Source organism: Micropterus dolomieu, linkage group LG20 (genome assembly GCF_021292245.1).
Source record: "Micropterus dolomieu isolate WLL.071019.BEF.003 ecotype Adirondacks linkage group LG20, ASM2129224v1, whole genome shotgun sequence".
Lineage (NCBI taxonomy): Eukaryota > Metazoa > Chordata > Actinopteri > Centrarchiformes > Centrarchidae > Micropterus > Micropterus dolomieu.
Window position 1 is genome coordinate 3,612,012 of NC_060169.1, and position 25,461 is coordinate 3,637,472.

At 40.7% G+C, this 25,461-nt stretch overlaps 1 protein-coding gene across 7 annotated transcripts in view; it reads left to right on the forward strand.

Moving 5' to 3' along the window:
• The window catches only part of ppip5k1a (diphosphoinositol pentakisphosphate kinase 1a), a 39,540-nt gene that overhangs the window by 10,538 nt on the left and 3,541 nt on the right, over nucleotides 1-25,461 (forward strand). For 2 of the 7 annotated variants that reach the window (XM_046033570.1, XM_046033574.1), the window contains 26 exons: nucleotides 934-1,024; nucleotides 1,158-1,243; nucleotides 1,802-1,956; nucleotides 2,653-2,754; nucleotides 4,260-4,421; nucleotides 4,549-4,670; nucleotides 4,779-4,880; nucleotides 5,696-5,782; nucleotides 5,875-5,950; nucleotides 6,056-6,165; nucleotides 6,949-7,034; nucleotides 7,141-7,266; nucleotides 7,968-8,089; nucleotides 8,726-8,908; nucleotides 9,763-9,904; nucleotides 10,238-10,461; nucleotides 13,520-13,647; nucleotides 13,787-13,901; nucleotides 13,984-14,091; nucleotides 14,315-14,443; nucleotides 14,547-14,687; nucleotides 14,995-15,088; nucleotides 16,497-16,622; nucleotides 18,572-18,634; nucleotides 24,973-25,110; nucleotides 25,208-25,318. In XM_046033570.1, coding sequence (XP_045889526.1) covers nucleotides 934-1,024; nucleotides 1,158-1,243; nucleotides 1,802-1,956; nucleotides 2,653-2,754; nucleotides 4,260-4,421; nucleotides 4,549-4,670; nucleotides 4,779-4,880; nucleotides 5,696-5,782; nucleotides 5,875-5,950; nucleotides 6,056-6,165; nucleotides 6,949-7,034; nucleotides 7,141-7,266; nucleotides 7,968-8,089; nucleotides 8,726-8,908; nucleotides 9,763-9,904; nucleotides 10,238-10,461; nucleotides 13,520-13,647; nucleotides 13,787-13,901; nucleotides 13,984-14,091; nucleotides 14,315-14,443; nucleotides 14,547-14,687; nucleotides 14,995-15,088; nucleotides 16,497-16,622; nucleotides 18,572-18,634; nucleotides 24,973-25,110; nucleotides 25,208-25,318 — 3,129 coding nt within the window. The remainder of the gene's footprint in view (nucleotides 1-933; nucleotides 1,025-1,157; nucleotides 1,244-1,801; nucleotides 1,957-2,652; nucleotides 2,755-4,259; nucleotides 4,422-4,548; nucleotides 4,671-4,778; nucleotides 4,881-5,695; nucleotides 5,783-5,874; nucleotides 5,951-6,055; nucleotides 6,166-6,948; nucleotides 7,035-7,140; nucleotides 7,267-7,967; nucleotides 8,090-8,725; nucleotides 8,909-9,762; nucleotides 9,905-10,237; nucleotides 10,462-13,519; nucleotides 13,648-13,786; nucleotides 13,902-13,983; nucleotides 14,092-14,314; nucleotides 14,444-14,546; nucleotides 14,688-14,994; nucleotides 15,089-16,496; nucleotides 16,623-18,571; nucleotides 18,635-24,972; nucleotides 25,111-25,207; nucleotides 25,319-25,461) is intronic. The other 5 variants (XM_046033571.1, XM_046033572.1, XM_046033573.1 and 2 more) reach the window with 5 other exon arrangements.

A 25,461-nucleotide genomic window follows, 5' to 3' on the forward strand; every position in this document is an offset into this window, starting at 1 on the left:
TAGAGAAGATCTGTGTGGAGGAGTGGGCCAAAATCCCTCCTGCAGTGTGTGCAAACCTGGTGAAAAACTACAGGAAACGTTTGACCTCTGTAATTGCAAACAAAGGCTACTGTACCAAATATTAACATTGATTTTCTCAGGTGTTCAAATACTTATTTGCAGCTGTATCATACAAATAAATAGTTAAAAAATCATACATTGTGATTTCTGGATTATTTTTTTTTAGATTATGTCTCTCACAGTGGACATGCACCTACGATGACAATTTCAGACCCCTCCATGATTTCTAAGTGGGAGAACTTGCAAAATAGCAGGGTGTTCAAATACTTATTTTCCTCACTGTATATGCAATACGTGATTTTGCACGAATCAAAAGTTTCTACACATTTTGCTTCACATACTGTGCAAATACTTAAAGTGCATATTTCCTGAGCTCTGTGTGAAATAATAAAAAAGAGCTGCTAATTTCACTGTCTTGATCTGCTACTCTACTGCTTCTGCACTCCACACAGACCAGCTACAGCAACCCCAAAGAGTCAAAACTCAAACCCAATATTCCCAGTGGCCTACAAATACAGCTATCAGTAGGACCAGAAAGGGAAGCACAATGCTGTATCACTGAACAGTTATTAATATAATGTGATGTACAGATTAGACTTATGTGATACACAGCAATTTGTATTATCAGTAGAAGTAATAGTTAGACAGATATCCTGATGTATCACTCGATTATCACAGAATTGCTGTATCATGATATTATCGTTATCGTGAGCTGTGTATCGCATTGTATCCTGAGGTACCCTGCGATTCCCTCATCCTTCTCATGAAGTATGATGACAGACATTGGAAGCTTAATTTGAATATCTCAATTGAAGCTTTCAATGTAAAAATCTATATTCGGTACAGCTCTATATTTCTCTGCATGTAAACCAGGATTCCCGCTGGATAAGGCAGTGAGCTATGCCAAACTCAGAAACCCGCTGCTCATCAATGACCTGAACATGCAGTACTACATACAGGACAGGTAATCCAACATACCATAACTGTATATTTCCAGTATTGGTAGAAGTTATGCATGCAAAGCGAAGTGAGGCTTCAGGATACAACAACCAAATGTTATGTATGTATTTATTGGTTATTTTATTTATTTTTAACAGGAGAGAGGTGTATCGCATCCTGCAGGAGGAAGGGATTGATCTACCACGCTATGCTGTGCTGAACCGTGACCCGGATAAACCAGATGGTCAGTCTGCTAGCGCAGTAGTAATATTCGATTAGTTATTAATCCAGATATATTTTTTACTTTACTACACTTAACATTACATGGAAAACACAAGCAAAGCTAACTGTATTCACTGCACATATGATTTAAGTCTTAAAGCTTTTTGTTTATCTGGAAAAAGCTCTCTATGAAATCGCACCCTCTCACCATCCAGCATCCTGAGGCCATTAATTCAAGACTGCATTGGTTTTATTTCAGCTTGTGGATAAATATAGTATCAAATGTGAAGCAGTTGCAAGTGTACCATACTTAAGTGCTGTAATATGATGGGCTCTACCAGTCAAATCCTGTTTTGACACAGTGACGAAGAGACAGTCCCTGGACTGATAAACGATCAGATGTTTTATGTCTCTGCCTTCCTTGACATTAATGTCCTCAATGTGTTTTTGAACCTCACAGGGCTTAAGAGTAAACACTCAAGTGTCATCTGTGTATATTTATATATTTATAAGGGGTAATTAAGAGGAGCTTTCTGGCAAACCGAAACATTTGCTGCGTTTGTGTGTCTCTCTCTCTCAGAGTGTAACCTGGTCGAAGGAGAAGACCATGTGGAGGTGAACGGAGAGATATTCCAAAAGCCCTTTGTTGAGAAGCCTGTCTGCGCTGAAGACCACAATGTCTACATCTACTACCCCACCTCTGCTGGGGGTGGCAGCCAGCGACTCTTCAGAAAGGTCCTAAAAACACTAATATCCTACACTACTTCAGTTAAAAGATTGGTAGCAAGATGGGATGAAAACTGACCACTAATTACAAAAATGTCCAAACTTGTGTCCTGCATTTTAACACCAGTTAACACTTTCAACAACCATTAAACTATTACTCAGTTGTTAATGTTGTAGCTAAAACAGATTCATCATTATTGGTTGCTCTTGCACGGACACACAATTAAAGTGACACGCCAGTCTGTTTTTTTTCACTCTAATTTATGGTTTTGGCTCGTTAGGCTTTGATCTGAATTTGCTTTTAGACTCAAGCCCTTGTGCACTCGTGTGTGCCTGAAGTACAAGCACTCATGTTATATTTGGAAAAGTTATAGGCCTGGGGCTGCTCCTGACATTTTGAATGTACCCCTTCCTTTTATCTGTTCAGTAATAATAGTAACTGTTAATCAGCTGAACTTACACTACACCCCACCAGGCATTAACCTGCACCACTTAATAGATTCTCTTGTAACGGTACATGATTCCATTGCTCTGCCAGAGAAAAAGCGTTATCATGCATCAGGCACACCCAAAATGGAGGTGCTGCCTTTAATTTAGATCGTGATTCGTGTTTTAGAAACTATTCAGAGTGCACAGTTGCACTTGTGGCTCAGTTTTTTAATCTATAAAAAAAGCTTTCGCCTGACCATTTTTTGTTTTGTGTAGATCGGGAGCCGGAGCAGTGTGTACTCACCAGAGAGTAGTGTGAGGAAGACGGGCTCGTACATCTATGAAGAGTTCATGCCAACAGACGGCACCGATGTTAAGGTAGGGAATGGACAGAGTGTTGATTTTATTTTGACTGGAAACCACCGAGTGACTCAATTCTGATATGAAATGAATATTTCTTTCAAGTGTGTGAGACTCTTGAAAGAAAGAAATCCATGGCCCTTATTATTAAGTAATAACTTTAAAATAACTTTTTATTATTACTTTCACAAATTATTTAAATATTAGCAGATAGATAGACTTGCGTAGTGGGACTGTCTATTTCAGGTCGAGCCCCTGATTCTGGAAGTAACATGATGTCACCTGTGTTCTCACCATTTCCATGGTGAAGAGGCTAATGATTATGGTGGTAATTTGACTTTGACTCAAGAACGAAGTTGAAATAATTAAAACTAGTGGCCAAAACAAAAACCTGTAGGCATGTAATTTTTTCCCTGAGAGTCACGGATTTCTATGTTAAGTGACATTGTGGACATTGTTAAAAGAAGAATTTGAAATGGAGTGAAAAAACACTTTTGGAACCAGCTGCCTAACTCCCATGTCACAACTCTATTGTGGTAATATTTGTTCGATATTTGATTAGGTGCAACTAGGGTTGCAAATTTTATAAATTTTGATTGATCAATCATTGATTAATCGTAATAAAAAACTGTTTCTATACCAAACACATTACCAAGGGCGTTTTTCCTCAATCAAAGCTATATTTCCTCAGGAACATATTGCATATTCTCTGACAGCGTGCAAAGCCTATTCAACATACTGTATAATGACATAGAGGTCTAGAGATATTAAACACATATGGGCTAATTAAGTATCACATTACATGCGGAGCGCGCTAATAAAAACACTCTCTGCTACCATATAACCGTAGTCTTGTAAGAAAGACTCTCATAATCAACCAAATGTGATGAACAAATACAACCTTATAATAAGTTATCTCAGACTCTCTGCGTCACGATTTCTTCCTACTTGTTCTTGTTGAGAAAAATTAGCATGTCGACATGGTCGGGTGTCAGACGGGAACGCAGCCTGGTTACAATCACTCCCGCGGCTGAAAACACTCACTCGGATGGTACTGATGTTGCGGGTATGCAGAGGTACTGGCGGGCCAACTTTGCCAGTCTGGGAAATCTCTTGCGTTAACTTTCCACCAGTCTGTTGGCTTTGTATCCAGGGGTGTTGAGTAGGCTACTGCTTCCCCAAAAGTAGAGCCATCGCTGAGGCCTCACCTACGCCTGCAGCTTCTTCTTTCAACTCAAAATGGTCCCATACAATAGTTCATTTTGTCCGCTTCATTTTCAAAGTTGCCGCTATCTTCCAGAACCCAAGCTGGCTGCCTACTAGTGCCTAGTCATGAAATGGATGGAGATACATGTTTAGGCCTATAGGCTATTTTTTATTTGATAATAAATCAATACAATTTCTCGTTTAATTCAATTAATTAATAGATCCTTGATTAATCATTACCATCCCTAGGAGCAACCTATAGAATCAGCCGTTAGATTGAGGATGATTGGTGGTTATGGGCGTTTCTTGTGACTCAGGTGTACACTGTGGGACCGGACTACGCTCATGCCGAGGCTCGGAAGTCCCCTGCTCTGGACGGGAAGGTGGAGAGAGACAGCGAGGGGAAGGAGGTCCGCTACCCAGTCATGCTTTCAGCCATGGAGAAACTGGTGGCCCGTAAGGTCTGCCTAGCATTCAAGGTAACCAAAGTGTGTGATTAAAATCTGGTTTGTCCCAGTTTACTTGTTCTTCGCTGTGGAGTTAAATTGTTACTGTTGCATCTCAACAACAGTGAAAGACACGTGTCCTCCTCTCCTCTCACTGCAGCAAACTGTGTGTGGCTTCGATCTTCTCCGAGCTAATGGACACTCCTATGTGTGTGATGTCAATGGTTTCAGTTTTGTGAAGAACTCCATGAAGTACTATGACGACTGTGCCAAGATCCTCGGGTACCGCATTTATTTTTTGTCATTCCTCGTCCACTTTACCGTTTTCTTCTGAGCTTGCTTTGGTTCATTTCTCATTCAGATCTGATGATTGCATTTGTGTCTCTCTAGGAACATTGTGATGCGTGAGCTGGCTCCTCAGTTTCAGATTCCTTGGTCCATCCCTACTGAGGCAGAGGACATCCCCATTGTTCCCACTACATCAGGGACTATGTGAGTGATAACAGTAGTCAAAACAGTTTGGTAGTAGTAGTTCTAGTGAAACTGTCTACATATTATCATAAAATGGTACTGGAGTGTGGTTAGCTCACGTGGTAGAGGGCCCGCCCCATGTACAAAGCGGCCTTAACGCAGCGGTGCAGCCTTTGCTGCGTGTCGCCACCCGTTTTTCTTCCTGTTTCCTACTGCTATCCACTGTCCTAAAATTTACTTTAATAGGTTAACCAACTAACATCTAATTACAACAATTTCAACATTTCTTTTTAATTTATTTGAAGGATATAGATATAAAGAGAACTTTGGTGACTGGGGTGCAGCTGAAGAAAGAGAAATTGAAAAGAAAAAGGAGAAACGGCACAAGGCGTTAACACCGGGAGAATGAAATCAAAAAGAAGAAGAAAAAGAGATAAACAGGGTTTTATGAGCTGAGGGGATCAGAAATATAATTTTTCATAACTCTTGTAAACCATGTGGATCGTTTATGCCACTGCTGTTGACACAAATAGCCTAACTTACGTTTTGGTTATGCACGATTTCCTTGTGTTATGGGCATTTTAGAGGTGGCTGTCCCTCACTTTACCTCTTTTTTTCCCCAGCATCTTCTTGATGATTCTGCCCCTAATAAAGGGGTCAGACACAAGCCAGAGACTGTGGGTGTTGAATGCAACCAATCAAGGGAGGGGAGACATCAACCACTGTCTATTTTATTTTTGTCATCAAGACCTGAGAAATAACTGTATTGATTGATAAAAGAAGAGTCCATTTACAGGATGTTACTGTTGATGTTGACTTACTCTTGCACTCTTCAGGATGGAGCTACGCTGTGTCATCGCTGTCATCCGACATGGAGACAGAACGCCCAAACAGAAGATGAAGATGGAAGTTCGCAACCCCATGTAGGTTATCTCGGTTATTGCTTTCCTTTTTTACTGCAAAGACGATTAAAGACTTTTTATTAATTTGAAGTTTGTCTCGGTTTCTCTTCCAGGTTCTTTGACCTATTTGAAAAATATGGAGGATACAAAACAGGGAAATTAAAGCTGAAGAAACCAAAACAACTGCAGGTAACAATACGGCCGACAAAGGCATAGTCGGGTATCTCCCAGGCCGTGTGTGATTAACTTTGTGTGGACCGCCATAAGATCTCTTGTTACTCTGAACCTGAACAGGAGGTGCTGGACATCACACGGCAGTTGTTAGCAGAACTAGGACAGCACAATGACTGTGAGATAGAAGAAAAGAAGTCCAAACTAGAGCAGCTGAAGACGGTTCTGGAAATGTGAGTGAACTGGGTCACTTTATTAACAACTAGTTCCTGATCTCATATTCATTTAATTAATTTCTAGGTCATTCCAGCAAATTGTTTTAAACCATGCTAGACAGCAAAAATTAATTGCTGACTTTCAATCCATACTGGGTTTTTTTTGTTTTTTTTAAACAAACTGCAAGAAATCCAAAGTATGCTATAAAATTATAATATGATTAATTATTAGCTTGGTAAATGATATGGGAAGCCTCAGTTTCTGAAGCTCACCTTCCAGTTGGTGGTTTGGAAGGTGTTTCCTAAGTATGTCTTTGGCTTCCTCCCGTGCTTATGACAAATGAGTTTTTAAAAGGTCACCATCTGCCATACACAACTCCAAGGGGATTTTATGTGCTATGGCTGTTACAGCTCCAGTGCATGTCCTGTAAACAGCCTGAGAACACTGAGAAAGGAAGGCAATCATCTTTCTCAAACCTTTTACATGTCTGGATATTGTAACGGCATGTGTCAAAGGAAGTTTGTGCACAACTACAGTGATGTATTCTTAAAACCAGTAGTCTAGAATATGTGTCTGCAAAGCTGATTATGACAGATTGAATGTTTACTAACATGAAACTGCATATCCTGGCCCTGTTTCTACACCAGTCAACACCACCTTGTTACTACTCATCGTCATCATTAATAATGGCAAGCCCCCATTTTGTTATCAGAGATATAAGGCGCACAACCTTGTTTACCCATAAATAGCTTCAGCTTGTAATGATTGCAGATTTCTATTTTATTTTATTGCTAATAAAGGTATGGCCACTTCTCGGGGATCAACAGAAAAGTGCAGCTAACTTACCTGCCCCATGGGCAGCCCAAAACCTCAAGTGAGGAAGAAGGTAGGAAGATACTTCATCGCCACATATTTCACCGCCTACTCAAAATAGTATGTTGCCAAGCTCAAGCTGGCTGAAACACTGAAGTGACGGCTTACTTGGTTTTCAGACACACGTAAGGAAGGTCCGTCTCTGCTGCTGGTGCTGAAGTGGGGAGGAGAGCTGACTCCTGCTGGCAGAGTACAGGCTGAGGAGCTGGGAAGGGCCTTCCGTTGTATGTACCCTGGAGGACAAGGTGAGACACACAGAAGTGTTTTCTTGCTGAAAAAATGTCCTGTAGTATTTTCATTCCTCTAGGTGTTATAAAAAAAACCTTCACTTCCACCTGCCTTTCCAGACACCTTTATTCATTATTATTACATACAGTCTATATAAACACCTATTATAAAGCATCAATCTAATGTTCTGTTATACTATACTAGTTATGCAATAAAAGTAATTTCTGTAATTTACTATCCTGAAATAAGTTTGTATTTTAAATGCTATGCTGCCCAAATACAGCTCATCTCTCTATCTGTCTCTCTCTCACTTGTTATTCACGGCTGTTAGCATTACTTACTTGCATACATCTGGTTTAACACAGTGGGATTCTTCCAGGAAGATGATGGTTGTTTAGGCTCTTTAGCAGAGAACATGAGATGTTAGGGCAGAGGTGTTAACAAAGAAAACCAGGACAAGGAAAGTGACACTTCATTTAAGCAAGGCAAACAATCGCAGCATATTTTAGCACAGTTGCAGATGGGTGTGAAGTCAGTGCCAACACAGTTTAGGTTTATCAAAGAAGAGATCCCAGTTTAGAGTCAGTTAATACCAGTGTGGTAAATACAGAAGTGACTGTTTGTCCAGGTAATTTTACAGCAAGTTTACAGTGACTTTCAAACCAGCATGGTGTGCGTCAGTGTATAAACTAATGTTGTTTGCACTGTTTATTTGTAGGAGACTACGCTGGATTTCCAGGCTGCGGGTTACTGCGTCTACACAGCACCTACAGACATGACCTGAAGATATATGCATCTGATGAAGGCAGGGTGCAGATGACGGCTGCAGCCTTTGCAAAAGTATGCAATGTAGTATTCTAAGAGCTCCATACAAGATATAAATCAAGTAGTTACCTATTTCTTAAACAATTACAGGAGGTACATCTTCATGTTTAAAGAAGTGTCAAGCTGTGTGAGTCTGGAATTAATACAAAATACTGTGTAGTTTCAAACTGGAATCGACATCTTAGTTGAACAGAAAGAAAAAAGGGCCACCTGCAGAATCTCAAACGCCATTAACAGAAAGGCAAGAGATTCTCAGAGAAAAGCAGCTGCAAAGGAAAGCAGTTACTAATTATTTCAGAGATTTCAGAGAACAGCTTCTTGAAATGAGAAAGGCCTGCTGAGTGATGTCCAGTAATATCAGCTGTTGATGTGTAACAACTGTGAAACTAAACTGTTGCCATATTATTTGGTAAAATCTGTTTGATACAGTGCAGTTCTATAGTGTAGAAATAACACTGTTCACAAGATTAGTCATGTTCCGAGTGTTTTTTGTGTCCCAGTAATAAGTAGTAATATCAGGGCCTGCTAGTTGTCCGTGGTGAGCTATTAAAGTATTGGTCACACTGTTAACAAATTATCTAATCATCACCTTGCATCGAAGATGTTGCCAAAACAAACCACTTTGTTTTGTTTGTGGGTCTGTGTGAGCAGGGTTTGCTGGCTCTGGAGGGTGAGCTGACACCCATCCTGGTGCAGATGGTGAAAAGCGCCAACATGAACGGGCTGCTGGACAACGACAGTGACTCACTGAGCAGCTGCCAGCACCGCGTCAAGGCCCGACTCCATGAGATTCTGCAGAAGGACAGGGACTTCATCGATGAAGACTTTGATAGGGTGATTAGCCAGCTGTGTTGAACACTGTCAGCTAAACATTTGTCCGTCCTGTGAGGGCCGGAAGAAAACAGCATTGAGAAAAACTGTATTTTTTTTTTTTTGGCTGCTATGTTTTAGATCAGCTGCTGTATGCACAATAATTTACAGATTAACACCTTTTTTTAAAACAGACATAATAAGATACAAAATGACTGTTACGCTAATAATTATTGGGAAACCAGAACACACGAGCCTGATAAATGATTAAAAACCTACTTTTCATTTATATATGTGCCTTAAATCCCCAGAAATTCTACATGCAATGACTATGCTATTCAGGCACGCATTCCTTAACTACATATGTTGAGCTGCTCACAGGCGCAAGTACTGTACTTTATGGTTATACTTTGAAGTTTACATGTTTGTATGCGTGTTGAAAATCATACCACTACAGCAGCTACTCCTCCCAAGCTGTAGCTTTAAATAGTATTGCCTTCTCTCTTCTCTACTTAACCTATGAATTAAAGTGTGTTTTTTTTTTTTGGAAAATGTTTCCCACAGTTACTGTTAGACTGAGAGGATGATATGTAGAGACAGGGGGTAACCTTTTAACCTGGGTGCCTAATGGTCTGTGGCCATATCTCCTTTGATCATTCGGAAGATTACTAACCTGCCATAATAAAAGCCGAAAGGATTGTATTTCTTGAGCTAACTGTTTGCAGATTAATTATATCAAATGACAAAGTCGCACAGATTTGTACGGTCTAGCAGCTTTGGGCTTATTTGCAATGTGAAAGTAGTCCTTTTTCATGTGTTCGGTCAGGTGTAATTGGCTTTTTAACGAAAGTGCTTATTGGTGTGTGTGTGTGTGACAGCTGGCCCCAACCTGTAGCATCTCTTTGGTGAATTCAATGAAGATAGTCCAGAACCCGGTGGCCACATGTGACCAAGTCTATGCCCTCATTCAGAGCCTCACCTCCCAGATTCGAAAACGGATGGAGGACCCCAAGTCAGCTGGTGAGTAAAATCTTCTGGCAAGCTTTTTATTTTTGGCATGCCACATGTGCAATGAGAAGATAAAAAGAACCCAACACATTTTGTCACTTATCAGATACGCAGATTTTTTTGATTTTCACAGGTTTTAAGAGGTTTTGTGTCTACTCAAATAGATTAAAAGAATTTCATTGTGGCCCTCAAAGCACTGAAAAGTGACAGCAGCGCGTCTTTACCAAATCAATATCTTGATACTGTACAACAGTTTTTACTGGAACTAACTTCGAAATATAATTGAGTTTGATCTATCAGCAGTACATGCAGTGAAATTCTTAAAATCTTCTCATCTTTCACCAGACCTGCAGCTGTACCACAGTGAGACACTAGAGCTAATGCTGCAGCGCTGGTCCAAACTTGAGAGGGACTTCCGGATGAAGAACGGGCGCTACGACATCAGTAAAATACCTGACATTTACGACTGCGTGAAGTACGACGTCATCCACAACGCTACTCTGGGCCTGGAGGACACGCTGGAGCTGTTCAGACTGTCTCGAGCTTTGGCTGACATCGTCATCCCGCAGGTGAGAGCGAGGAGGAGGAAGGAGAGAGTTGGAGGGTAGAGAGGACAGATCATAATTATCAAAGGAGGGTTAAATCAAGGGCAACTGGACGATACATGAAGAAGTTTCGCCTTTCATAAGTTCTACCTGACTGGCAGGGAGTCCCAGGTATTTAACCTCTGTAGTTTCATTGTCAGAGTGATGGATACCACTTGGTTCGTTAGTGCTCCTGGCTGTAACGTCGTTGGAATTGTCATATGAGCCTAAACGTGAGTGAGTGTTCAATGTCCTGGGAAGGGATCGAAGGACATCATTGTAAGGGGCATAAGTGGTGTCGCAAACCTAGGGCTGGACGATACGGCCAAAAATGTTATCGCACCAAAAAGTTTCATATCTTTCGATATCGATAATTATCACGATAAGTATCAAATCGTTATTTCTTTCAAGTTTAAAGGCTGATTTTTGGCTCCTGAGTGAGTCTGAGTTGGAGAACCCTGATGGTTAATTGGTTTAAACTCTTCTTTATGGGCAACACTTCGAAACAATTATTTTAACTAAATTCATGAAATCTTTGTCAACCAATATGCGCGAGTAAAATTAAGTAAAAGCTTTTTCAGTCCTTTTTTCCTCTACAAAATAAACATCTTAATAAAAAAAATTAAGTCCTAATTTGTGTATGATTCAAGTGAATAAAATAAAAATTTTATTGAATATTTATTCAACATTTGTTATGTTGTTATTGGAAAAAAAATATATTGCGATAATTATTATTTTATTGTCCAGCCCTACGCAAACCTTGATGCCTGTTGAGAGATGGTCTCTCTACTTTGGTGTATATGGCTTATTTCACTCACCTTTCAAACCATCTGTCCTCCCTGTTTAAAACATGAGTTAGCCCTTCTGTGTTGAGCCATGCGTTTGTGTAGTGGTTTAGTTTCCCCAATATACAGTTTACAGTTTACAATATACAGCTTTTGTTGTGTTTGGGTATGCGGTGTAGTGTTGGTGTTCTTCCTGTATCTTGTGGCTGTTTTCACAAAGAGTCCGCCTAGGCTCCACGGTGAAAGGCACAGAGCTGGAATGATCCTGAAGAAGGCATAATACTCGCTACTGAATGAGAAAGTGAGATCCATCCACAAGAGTCTAGCAGTTTACTCTACAAACTGGAAACTCATCTGCCCAGTGTAGGAGAAGCTCACTGATTTCATCAAGAAAGCATATCTATCTCAACACGCCAAAAGCAAAGAAAGACACACACAGGAATTCCAAAAACTACAGTCACGAGCCGGCAATATGAAAGCAAAAGAACTTGGAGGCAAAAGACTGATTATTCCACACTGCATGAAACACACAACAGATAGGTGGAGAACCTGTCAGATAGGGAACCTAACCAATCAGAGAAAGATGTCCTAGCCAAAGGATTAAACTTTGCATCAGCTAAAAATAGCTGATCTCTGGATGGTGAGGTTGAAAGGCACCCCCTTCCAACCTCACCATCCAGGAAAGGAAGGCTCTGACGTCACCGGGCAAGGATCAAAACATCACTATTAGGCCTGCAACGATTAGTCGATGTAATCAACGACGTCGACTATAAAAATTCGTCGATGTGAAATTTCATTGTCAACGCATCGTTACATAGATGCCGTTTAAGCGAGAGATGGGGTTGAGAAGCTCCACAAGCGCCCGCGGGGTTAGCAGTGGCGGCCGGCCAGTCACGCCCACAGAGCACCCTGGTTCCAGTAACTCAGACCACTGCAGCAGCAACAACGGAGCAGCAGAGACAGAGGAAAGGCAGTGTTTCCTATACGTTCATTTATTTGTGGTGGTCAGCGCTGACCACCACATACTGATTTTCTTTTTTTACTAGGCCTATTTAAAATCTTATTTGATGGCAGATCAGCGCATTCGCACAGCACATGTGTCTCGCTCGTCTCTCTCTCTCATAAACACTGCAGCACAAATCTGTCCAACACAACGCTGCCAATGTCGGAGACACAGCTTTAAAAAAGTTATTAGTAATCAGTATTGGTTTAATGTAAATCAAGGAACATCTGGCTCGAGATGTAGGCTACTGAACATTCTCCACTGAGTTATTGTTTAAAACTATAGACTGTATATGAATAAACCCATAAGCACTTTTGAAAAATAAACTACAGAAGTAGTATGAAAGGGGACTGTTGCTTCATTATTCTAAATAGAAATTACATTGTTAGTGTACAGTTGTGATTATAGTACTTGCTTTTAATTTGCTTTAGTTCCAAAGCAGAAATCTCTGTTAAAAGTTTTAAAGTTTGTATAAATCAGTGAATTATAGGAGTAGTCCATGCTGTCTTGTCTTCTTCCCTGTTTTCCCCCTGGCGTTGATACTGGTGTTCATTCTGAATAGTAAACCTCGTTCACTTATTGGTAACGTTAGCTCGTTAGGCTGTGTGTTGGAGATCAGTAAATCATTTGAAAGATATTTAATTAGTTAAATGGATTAATTAGGGTTAGGGGGTGACAAAAATAATCGTGACTGGTTGACTAATCGAATAAATAATGCCTAATCACTATTAGGGCTGAACGATTAATCGTTTTGAAATCGAAATTGCGATTTGAAAGAACGCGATTAGTTGATCGTGAAGACGGCGATTAAAATGTAGGTTAATTATACAGCGCATCCGACAAGTTTTAAACATTCATGCAGTTAAAAATTCATTCCGTTGTCATCCTTCTGTGACAGATCTGCTCGCCAATCACAAGCGCCATGCGCCTCCTGTTATGGTCCTACTCACCAATCAGAGCAGGCACAGGGCGTGCACATTTTACAACAACAAAAGAAACAAGAGGAAAGCGTGGGGTAATGCCGTCCGACAAACTGACACAGCTTGATGCAGCTTCTGTCAAAAAGAGACCGTCAGTGAATATTGAACTTTAGCTGAACTTTAAAAAATAAAATAACATTTTTCACTTCCTTGAGACCAATGAAGTGTTTTAGTATATTGTGAAACAACAAATGAATACCCAAAGTTGTCAGAGCTACTGTATATCCACTTCAGCCGTAGTATTGTTAGAATTTCTGTGTTTTTTTTTTTTGCAGGAATATGGGATAAATAAAGTGGAGAAACTGGACATAGCATATGCCTACTGCCTCCCGCTGGTCAGAAAGATACAGCTTGACCTGCAGAGAACCCACGAGGACGAGTCTGTCAACAAGCTGCACCCTCTGTGAGTCTGGGATCAAGAGTCCCAAGAGTACATTTTCTTTAATACAAGGCTGTTGAGATGGTAAGACATGATGCAAAGTGTGTGGACCGACTGTTAAGTATATTCTGAAGCATCTAATACAGTGGTGTCTTATTCACAGGTACTCTCGCGGAGTGATGTCTCCTGGGCGCCATGTCAGGACACGATTATATTTCACCAGTGAGAGTCACGTCCATTCCTTGCTCAGCATTTTCCGATATGGAGGCCTACTTGATGTAAGCAATCAAATATCAGTCCTACAGAATATTGAGTGTTGCTCAGATTGGGGTAAAAGAGGACTTTCTTTGTTTGCGGCAGGAGGAGAAGGACCAGCAGTGGAAGCGTGCCATGGATTACCTCAGTGCCGTCTCTGAACTCAACTACATGACTCAGATTGTCATCATGTTGTATGAGGACAACAATAAGGTAGTGATTTTTTTGGTTAGCTTATTTATTTTTGTAGTTTAAGTACAGCCGGTGTATCATCCAAGTAGCGTCTGTCTGTCTGTCTGGACACTTGTATACTTCTGGTTGTTGGCATGAACGAGGGTTGTTCCTCAATGTAAGCTGTAAGATATCAGAATGTATCATTCAGCTCGAAAACACTTCAAAACCATATCTCTGAACATCTGTGTTGTTTTTCTTAAAGGACATCTCCTCAGAGGAACGCTTCCACGTGGAGCTTCACTTCAGCCCTGGTGTCAAAGGCGTTGAGGAGGAGGAGAACGCGCCAACCGGCTTTGGCTTCAGGCCCGCTTCTGCAGAGGTAGCACGGCAGGTAGAATCGCATCCGAGCATTTCTGCCGTGTTTTTGTTTGCAGATATCAGCATGTGGATTATCTCTTTTTTTGTTTGTTTGTTTTTTTTCTCTGCGCATTCAGAACGGGCAGAAGCAGCCTGACCCCGGCAGCTTGGAGGACCTCTCACGAGATGAGACCGACCGCGCCGTGCCGCTGTCTGAGCCAATCACTATTCAGAGGAAGTCCCCGCTCATACGCAATCATAAAACGGGATCCATGGAGGTGATTCAGACTAATCCACATAGTCGTGCAATGAATCGCTGTCATTATACATTACACAATAATTGTATTTCATTGTGGGTGTGGTCGTGGAAGGTTTTAGTTACTTATATTACATAATCAGTGAATTTTATAGATGCAGAGCATTTCTTCTGTGGTTGTGACCTCTCCTCTTGTCCAGGGTCATATTTCACACTCCTAACTAGCGGCCAGCAGTGTAGACTGGTGCAAGATATCAAATACACTCGAGCTGCACTGTTGCCACTGTCTGAGGGTTGTGTGCATATGTGTTTTTTTTCTCCCCCACCAGGTTCTGTCGGAGACATCATCCTCCAAAGTAGGCAGTTATCGCCTCTTCTCGCTCTGCTCGCGTCAGTCCCCCGAGATGAAACAAAGTGGATTAGGTAGGTGTCATAATGCCTAGTTTCCATGGCAACCGTGTGTGGGGATGGGCAGGACAGGTTTTATAAGATGACTTTTGATCTGAGAGGACATTATCATTAAAGTAATTAATGCACTCTGAGGGGCTTTATTCGCTGTGTGTGGAAATGCATGCAGGCGGCAGGGTTTCACATCATTTCTAAAGACTGAGATAAATATGTGTTTATCAATGAAAGACCCCAGATGCAAGGCACTTACTTTTGATAAAATGGTGGCTACATTTTATGTCTGTTTTTAGGATCTAAATCCGTTTCCAAAAACATTTTATATTGACAATATTCCAGTTTTGTAATAGAAATTTGGAATTTAAAGGCAGTACTTGCTTTAAAATGGTCCAATTACCAGGACAGAGATTATAGTCCTCCTTGAATAAAAGGTATTTTGCATGGTAATTCTCCATTTCAATATGTTATTTTAATTTCCAACTATTTAAATCTTTGTCTGGAAGATTGAGCCTCGTGTTTTTAAAATGGTCTCAACGTTCTGTTGTTTTGCATCAAGAAGTTAGTCATTTGTGATATTGTTTTCCAGTCCATCCATGTGAACTAAATGTGATGAAAAATATTTGTACAGTGGCATGTTCAGAGACTACTGAGGCGTTAAATTCTGTTCAGAGTAAAAGTGTTAACCTTTATGCAGCTCCTTCCAGGTTATTATTAACTCCTCTTTCCATCACAGTAAGCCTCAGATCCTTTCCCCGTTCAGTATAATCCTCATACAATGTAGTGGCTGTTAAAAGAAAAATCCACCCCAAGTTGCATTCCTGTGTCAGTTTTGTTGTTTGGTAGTAAGGTTTATTTTCACTGTCATGGCATGTGTGTTGAATTATATCAAGCAAATAAACAGCGACGCAGTCTCAGCTGTCTACAACATCAGAGATAAACGTCACGTTTTGGTGCCCCAGAATTATAGAACAACCCCGTCTGTTTGCAGCTGTTTCGCTGTTGTTCAACAGTAAGACATTTTTCAGAGAAACGTCACCAAGGCCGATCTCGTTTTGTTTCTTTTGCCTCTTCACTATTTTCTCTTTCTGTGGTACTCTTTTGCACTCTCTGCAAAATCACACTTAATGCACTGAGTGTGTCACAAATTGGGAAGAAAAACTGTTAAAAGATTTCAGGGTGGATTTTTCCTTTTAGCCCCATAGCCTGGCATAGTGGCGAAACTTTAAAATCTGTCTCCAGCCTCTTGTGAGGAGTATAGAGGTGGACAGAAAGTACAAAAAGCATGTTCTCCTCTGGGTCCTTGTGTTCGTCTGTCTTTTTCTCTGTTTCTCAGCCTCCTTTTCTCTCTGTCTTTCTCTGGATAGTTTTTTGAGTAACAGCATGATATGTAGTGGTGACTAACCCCCCCCCGACCCCCCCCTCGCAGGCTCTCAATGTGCCGGGCTCTTCAGCACCACTGTCCTAGGTGGGTCCTCTAGCGCCCCTAACCTGCAGGACTACGCACGTGCACATCGCAAAAAATTCTCCACTGGCAGTCTGTCCTACAAAGACGGTACGTGTTTGAGACCGCGCTCCATCACAAACCTGCACAGGGCAACAGCAGATCAGTGACACATTTCCTTTTAGTTTGACATCCTGAGCGTTGCCCTGTATGGAAACTGGGCACATAAACATATTAAGTAGAAATGTGTACTGTAAGTAGAAATGTGTACTGTAAGTAGGTTTAGCATGGAAAATTGATTAGTTACAGTAGTTAGAGAACTGATTTGGACTGGAAGAGTATGTGCTCTTTGAGAAAAGTGAAACTCGGGAAGGAATAAATATCATGTATGCCCATACATATATTCTATAGCTATGTTTTTAATCATTTCTGTATAGTTAGACTTCATATTCATTCTAGCCACCAAAACCACTGGATTTTTCCATCTTTTTTTTTTTTCTACGCTACTTTGAGTAAAATTAGTGTATTTGCTTTACATGCTGCCTCAGGCCCAATTAAAACTTCCAAACAGACTTTAGACTACGTGTAATATGTTTGAAGACCACAACAACACTCATCACACTCATTTATTGTTAGACAAGTCAGCATTGGGCGTTTTGAGAGTTTGTTAGTTGAGCGGTTAGCGAATTCTGAAAAGCACACAATTTATTTTATTATATATTTTTTAGAACTACTGCATGTATGAAGCAACTGTTAATCAGTTTGTCTGTTAACTGTCCCTCATTCTCAAAAATCATCTTTCCATGTTTTGTTTTTCCTGCTGCATGGTCCATGGGTGCACTGACTTCCTATTACAGTCTGCTCTGTGTCAGATTTTCCCATGATTACAGTGAAATCTACACACTTAAGAAAGACTTGGTTATAGAAGAATTCTTCCAAGACAAACATGATAATCTGTCTTATAAACTCATTAATATATGTTGTGACTTATAAAGTCACATACATAGACTCATACAGCAATTTTACATTCTCATGTACTGTTTTTATTTGTGGCCTTTTTTTTTCTGAATATATTGGCCCTCTGCTGATGGAGTTAGAAATCTAGGGCTGTAACTGTGTGCAGATATTATTCAAACACTTTTTTGAATAATATTATATGTGAAAATAAATCATAAACTGTCATTATTAAATCCACAGCTTAATTATGCATCATAACATGGCCACCATGCTTGGCCCTGATTGTTTATTGTGATTGTGGCCCTGATTGTTTTTGTATTGATTGTCCGTTGTCATGTCGTCCAGTAGATGTCACTGTGGTATTATACAGACACAAAGTCTGTTCTCAGTTGCCATCCTCCTGGTTGTCTCACATGTAGCCTTGCTGTTGGTCTTTGTCATCCATCTTGTTACACCTCATTTTCATGAATCAAAGGAAGCATTCTAGTCTTGATGCAGTCGAGTACGCACACATTGTGCTGCTTCAGAGCATGCTCCTCCGTGAGTGTGATGTTGGCGTCACTGTTTCCATTTTTTTTCAACGCTGAAGCATCTTAATTCTGTTTGAGATTACCAGTTGATATTTTTCATTGTTGTCTCTGTGTCTCAGTACGTGACAGAGAACCGGATGAATGGCATTTAACTACTTACTGGGATTGTTGGTTATCTTGTCTTTAGCAGGAAGAGGAAAGGAAAGCACAAATTGGACTGGAATATTGGGCTTGTTTTTTCGAAGATTTATATTTCTTGGTGTGTACTCTTCACATCCTAAGTTTAAAAACATCTCATCTCACTTTGTCGTCAGAAGGTGTTCATCCATGTGTTGCCCCACAGCCATCTTCAAACATCAGATATCTCTGTTTTAACGGTAACTTCAGTCAGGGCTTCTTCATACAGCTGGAACAGATTCAGGTTCTGATTCTTGAACCTCTCACTTGTATAGGTGTTGGTTGATCTTTCCTCTATTGCGTCCACATTAGAAAAGAACAGGGAAATGATAAAAACATGATATACAAGTTACTGTGGCTCAAAGTAACACTAGTGATTTTTTTTTTTTTCCTCAGAGTTGTTGTCTATGCCGGCAGTAAAACGATTTTCTGTGTCGTTTGCAAAGTATCCGACTAATGGTACGTCTGCTTCTTTCAAGTATTTTTCCACTTCACCCCCCCTTTGTCTTGCATGTCTTCAAACTTTTGTTTTTTGACCTTGGGTTTTTTTTTTTTCCACATGGCCAACAAGCATTCCAGCTTTCTGTAATTTTTTTTCTAGTTATTTAATTACTTTTTGTTTACCCATATGCTTTGTGGACTTTTCTAACACTACCTGACATTCTCTTTCTAACCAGGGTTCCCACTGGTCATTGTATTTTTGTAAGATATAAAGAAATTAAGAGACAGGGAATGTCAGCGAATTTTTACAAAAGCCTCATAGTAGTGTAGCAGAAAGACATCTTCACACTATTTACTTTAATTTATTTTTAAAAACGCAGTATATCAGCAGCGGGATAAATGGGATTGCTGTTCCCAATTTTTTACCTAAGTACAGTTGAAACCAAATACTCTGGATCAGTAAGTGTTTACATGTACTTAAGCGACCAGGTTACTGCCGGCTTTGTGCAGTACATTGAATTCTTAAACGCCATGTATATGAGAAATGTGGTTTCTCTGAAGGATTAAAGAAATTCCTGGCTGGGTTTCTCCTGGGGAAGGTCTATTTTTTGGGCATGTAATGCTCAAGCGCAACTGCTGCTCGGATATAAACTAACAGACAGATGGCCCCTTTAAAAAAGTTTTGCAGATAAGATCGACTAATTAACCAAAACAAAACAACAGACCTTTGCTAAACTTCAATATTTAATACCGAACGATATTGGAAAATAAATAATATAGCCACTGTAAATCCAGCCTGAGTCTGACTTGATTTTTGTTTGTAACCCAGTGTTTCGTTACTGCTGTGAGAGTGAGCCATTCTCCTCTTGTATTACGAGCCACACAAATATCCGTGGTTACTATGGCCTTCCCCCTGCATTCATCTGTCTGAATACTGAAGCTGTGTCCAAAACCACTTCCTCGTTCACTCATTCGCTGCTCCCAATACAACAGACACTCCGTAGAAAGCAGCAAATTGAGATTCCAGTCACTTACTAATCATCATCATTTTCTCATCTTTTTAAAATGCGGAGCATTGCATTGTGGGATTGTTAGCAGAAAGTAGTGTACACACCATGAACACTACTTTTTTCATCTGATTGTGGATTTTTTAAGGACGTTATATAGGGGACAAATTTACACACACAATTCAAACACTCAAATACAATGGCATTGAGTGATAAAATAGTGCAGGGAGTGATTTCGGAATTAGTCTTGAGAGGTCAAAAGTCTACCATCATTTGTAGTATAAAGAACTACTTTATTGTGAGACCAACGTATTTTGGTGTGTGTCTTCTGCTTTACTGCCGGTGTTTTTCTTCTTCAAGTTATAACAGATATCATCTAAGTATTTTGTTACAGGGCCAGTTGAAAAAGCATTTCTGAAGATAAATGTCAAATATTTTTATAATATCATTCCCTGATTCATTAAAGAGCCACTTAAGTGTTAGACTTCCATAAAGTGTGGGGACTTGCAAGCGATAAAGAAGGTTCAGACCCTCAAACACTGGATCGTTCACTTCCAATCCAACGGAGTACTGTCCTTTGTTAGATCCTCCTTGACTGGTAAACATCGCCTTCAGTTTGTAGTGCAGTCTTTCTGTTTACTCCAAACCAAGATAATAACCCTGGTCCCTCTAAACCAAGAAGACATTATACAACTGTTTTGGCTGAGTAGTATTCTCTGTGACTAGCTAACTGACCGTAATCAGTTAAAATCAGTGGCGTTCCCCTTTATTTTAGAAAACCGATAAATAACAAGTCTATTTTTGGTAATTGCAGCCAGATTCATCATTACTATTTTTTAAAAAACTTTTAAATCTTCATCCCTCCCTCACTGTTATCATGTTTCAAAAGCAGTATAACAATGCAAAGAGCCTTATGATGGACTGTTGTACTGAGCCAAGGGTGGGAACCCTGTTTAACATCCTGCATACAATTTGTAAATTGATCACCATTACCCAATAATTTAGTTGTTTTTTTCCCCCCCGGTGGACAGATCTGTGTGGGTGTGGGTGTGGGTGTGCGTGTGTACATAGTAATCACATAAAATACACACTTGTTCCCATCATTGTAGAGGATGTGAGTTGAGGTGTTAAAACGCCACCAACAGCACGTGAATGTTTAACCCTTCCTCTGACCTCAGCTTCATGACACTCCCTGTATGCTAACCTGTAATTTGTAACATTTCCGGTATATATCTTTGGATTAAAGGATGAATACGGATCAATCACAGCTGACTGAACCAGGATCAGCTCTTGGTGACAAACAGAGGAAGGGTTAAAGCATTGTTCATCCCATCTCCTGTGTCTGTTCTGAAAGAAACATCGGTCAGTTTTGTTTTCATTCATAAACACACTTATGCTTTTCAATGTTTTCAGTGCACAGATGTGGTTTCCAGTGTGTTCAAGACTTGAAAAAGGGGCAAATATTCAGTTATTAATGAAGAAGTGTAATGTCAGTGTTTGTGGCTACAATAGAATGTCTCCACTTTAGTATTTTTAGTGATTTTGGATCATTTCTTGACTGCAGACGGTGAGGCAGAAGGAAAGCACAGATTATTAAGATTAAAGTGGTTGTGAAGCTCTTATCTGTGTCTTTTTTTCCTGTCCTTCCACATTGTCTGGAGGGAAGTCAGGACCCTTGAAAATGGATGGAATAAGCAAGTTTTGGTCAGTCGGGATTTTGCTCAGATCTGTTCGCTCGGATTGAAGTTGGATTGTTTCGTGTAGATAAATTGAGAGTTTTTGGTTGTTTAACTTGTCTGACTGGTGAAAAATGTTCATCCACATTCTCCAAATGTTTCGGTGAGCTACAGCATCAACCCAAGCAATAACGCCCCCCCCCAAAAATGAACACTTATACCATGTGCATACATTGAGGATAACTTCCACACACTATATTAGTATGTTTTTCTCTTACTTATATTATTCACTACAGGAACACAAGATGATACATCCACCACAGCAGTGGCTCCACCTCTCTGGTGCACTGCCACAGGTACAACAGCCCCAAGTGATGCTGTTTTGTGTTTGCACCAATGTCCAGCTGCAGCTTTGTGTAAACGGTGCAACAAGATGACGGCAGTCGTCTAAATTGTTTGTTAACGTGGACACGAGATGTGTCTGCGCATTTAACAGCTTTCTGCAGTGTTTATTTGGAGAGTTTTCTGCGAGACTGTTTACCGCTTCCTGCAAATGTCTTGTGTCACACTTGCTCCTTTGTGGATTCTCCTTAATTGGATCAATGTTATTTTCAATAGTGTATACAGATTTTTAAAGTAAAATTGAGATACTGCAGAGGAGCAACATGATGTTTTTATTTTCGGTGTCTTGTTCTGAGCCGTGAAAGTTGCTTGAGATGATTTGCTGCTTCTTCTGATCGTTGGCTGTTTGGCGGCCAGGATGAGCTGTTGGCCACCTCTTTATACCACCACCTTCGTACGCAACACTTCCCCTCCCTCCTGTTTACTCTCTCTAAATCCCTCCCTTTCTCTCCAAACTCCCAAGTTTCCTCTCATCTGTATCTTACTTCAGCCCTTCTCTCTCTCTCTCTCTTCCTCCTTGCTCATAATCTATCATTTCATGTCATTTATACTCCTCCCCCCTCCTCTTCCTCCTCCTCCACTGCTCTGTCCTTCCTCGCTCTTCCTCTTCTTCCTCAGAGCCCTTGGAGGAGCATCATGTGGCCCAGTTGTTGAGGCGTTTCTCCACCGACCTTAGCCTGGGCCGCCACTTCTCTCTGGACAGGGCAGTGAGCCACCACCTTCATCAGTGCTCCTACCACCTCCGCCTCTTCCGAAACTGGCTCATCTCCGGCCAGGACCCCCTAGAGTACCTCCACGGTCAGCCCCTGGCCCCGCCCTCCATCCCCCCTGCCTCACGCCCTGTTCAACCACTGCTCACGGTTTAGTTGGGACTGCGCTTGTTCTGTGGTTGACTCTCATGCTTTGCCTCTTGATGTTTCTGCATGCTTGCCTGTTTCTTTGGTTATGCAGATTGCGAGCTGTGTTGGTGTGAGCTGCTTGGGACTTTTGGGCAATTTTTGCAACTACTTTCCTTCCCCTCTGCAGTGGTTTCAGTGGCCTTTTCTCCAATCTTCAAACACTTAGCGTTTGTAATTCTGTTACTTTTATTGTCTGTTTTTTAAACAACTTTATGAAATGAAGCTACATTTTTCAGAATTTAACTGTAAAACGATATTAAAAGAAGGGCAACTAATAACTTTTTATTATCAAATAGTCTGACTATTCAATATTAATTTATTACATGTTTGGTCTATAAAAAGCAGTAAAAAGGAGAGAAATCCCCATCACAATTTACCAGAGCCCAAGATGACGTCAAAGTGTCCCGTTTTGTCCAACTAACAGTCCAAAACCCAAACAAACTCAGTTTACTATCATTGAGGACTAAGAAAACCAGTGAATCATCCCTTTTGAGCAGTTTGAACCAGCACATTTTGGCAACTTATTCTACTCTTATCAAAACCAAAATGGTTAAATATATTGGCAGCCCTTTCCCTAATAAATTCTTTGGCCCACCTGCGGGACACAATTTTAATGTAAGAAAAATATAGATTTTCTTGTAGAGAAACCTGTCACCATACTCAATTACTGTGGTATTTATTTAAGTACATTAACTTTTATTGATACAACACACCATTGTTTCACTTCAGTTCAAAGTGGATAATTCAAGTAGCACATTGTGAAGCATAGCTCGAAAACATCAAGATATAAAAAACTATATGCAGTCAAATTTCTGTTTAAAAAGATTACAGCCAGCCAGTATGATGATGCCAAAACTTTGATACTTCGCAGGTTATAATTTCAGACTTCAGGTCGATCCCACTTCTCAATCGCTGTTGTAAAAGAACATGTACACTCCCCCGAACTCAATATTACTGAGCTCAGTAACAATGGCTTGTACATCATGAATTTTAAGTGGTGCAATTATGCCCACAGTAAAACAGCAACACACATCTTTTCTAACCCTAACCCACTAATGTTTCAATACACTGCAGTGATCGCAGACAGAAATGCATCTGTAGCAGAAAGTATCAAACTGTCAGCTGTAAAAAGTCATCGTTGAATGCGCGTCATGTTCTTAGTCTCTGATCGGATTTGTCCTGATCTAAATCCGGAAACGTTGCTAATTTTAGACAATTATGTTCAGGCTAAATCCTGCTGCTTGTGTTTATGCAATATTAAACACTGATGCACTGAGAAGTTTGGTGCAAGGAAGAGTTTTGTAGAAAAAACATTTACATTCCTCACACTATTGGTCTCTCAGGTATACCCACCCCTATATACAGCAGTAGAAATGATATAGAAACATCTACATTATCTGCAGATTCCTCCGCAAGCTGTATATAAATGAACAAATTGCACATAGCGTTATTGGCAGTTGGTTTTTGACAGCATAATATACGAATATTTATATGTTTAAATGAAACTGATTACTGCTGACAAAGCAGCATCATCTTGGCATCAAGCTGTCTCTGCTCAATATTCAAGATGTCTATGAAGATTCTCATAGACATCAATATTCAAGATTTTTTTAATAATTGCAACTCTAAGCGCATAATTTATCATCACTATCCTGAATCTCCATGCTTCGTAACGATACAGAAACTGGTGTCATTAATACACATTACATTCAACTCTGTGCATTTGGAATCCGCTGCTCTGTTTGAATCAGATTTGAATGCCAGGTGCCCTCCTACCTGACCTCAACCAGCATGTGATTCCTGCTTATTTGCTGTACATCTGCCGTACTCACACCCCGTGCAGGTGAGCACAGTAAAAACGTCCTCCTCTGAGGTTTTAAACGATCGAGGCAAGCTGTGGTTTGACGCTTTGTGATTGTGAATAGCACTGGTGAAATGCGGCTTGGTTGTCATGTGTGGATGAACTGCCTTCGATGACGTGTTTTGGACCGGATCTGCAATCTGGGCAGCTTATGACCCCTGTGTGCTGCCGTGTGTTGGGACTAACAAGAAAGGAAGATGTTATGATTTTTTAAGGTTTGACTTGTTACCGTTTGCTATGGTGTCATGTTGTCTTGGCGTCCAGCATGGTTTTTGCAACTTGCCTGTGTGGAAATGAACCGTAGAGGCTGGCCGGAGTTCACAGCGTGTTAGGGCCCGTTCAGTAATAGGAGCAGGATTTCAGAGCACCGTGTTGAGGTGTAGTGTATGAGTGGCATTGGGGCGGTGGTGTCGGGCGTCAGCTGAAGTCATTCTACCAGCTCCTCTTCAGACTGCCCGGTCAAACCGAGGGCTGATGTGCCTGCGGGCGCCATGTCTCTCCTCTGTCACAGGCTTCGAAGGCTGCTCCATGGTGCCCTCCATCTATCCTCTGGAAACGCTGCACAACTCGCTGTCGCTAAAACAAGTCAACGAGTTCCTCGCCGGTGTGTGCGAAAGTGCAGGGGATCCACACACGAGGACTACCAGAGGTTAGAAACAAACACAAAATCATGTTATATTTTGCATTATGGACATCGTAATCTTTGTCATTTTACTTGACTCGTGGTCTCTGTTCTGTGCCCGCAGCTCTGTCAGCCATGTTTGGCGCACACAACCAGCCGTCAGTGGACTCGTACATCCCTCAGAGAGTCTCTTCCTCCATCTCTCTCAGATCTCGTTCCGACAGACCTCCTTGGTGTGAGTATCGCAGCATCTTCTTGATCCCACCAGTATGACATTTCTAGGTTGCACTCCCTCAGCTGTTTCAGTTTCAGACTGTGGATTATTTATGGAAAACAAGTCGTCCCTCACAGCCTCACAGTTGTTAAGAGCAGTCTGTC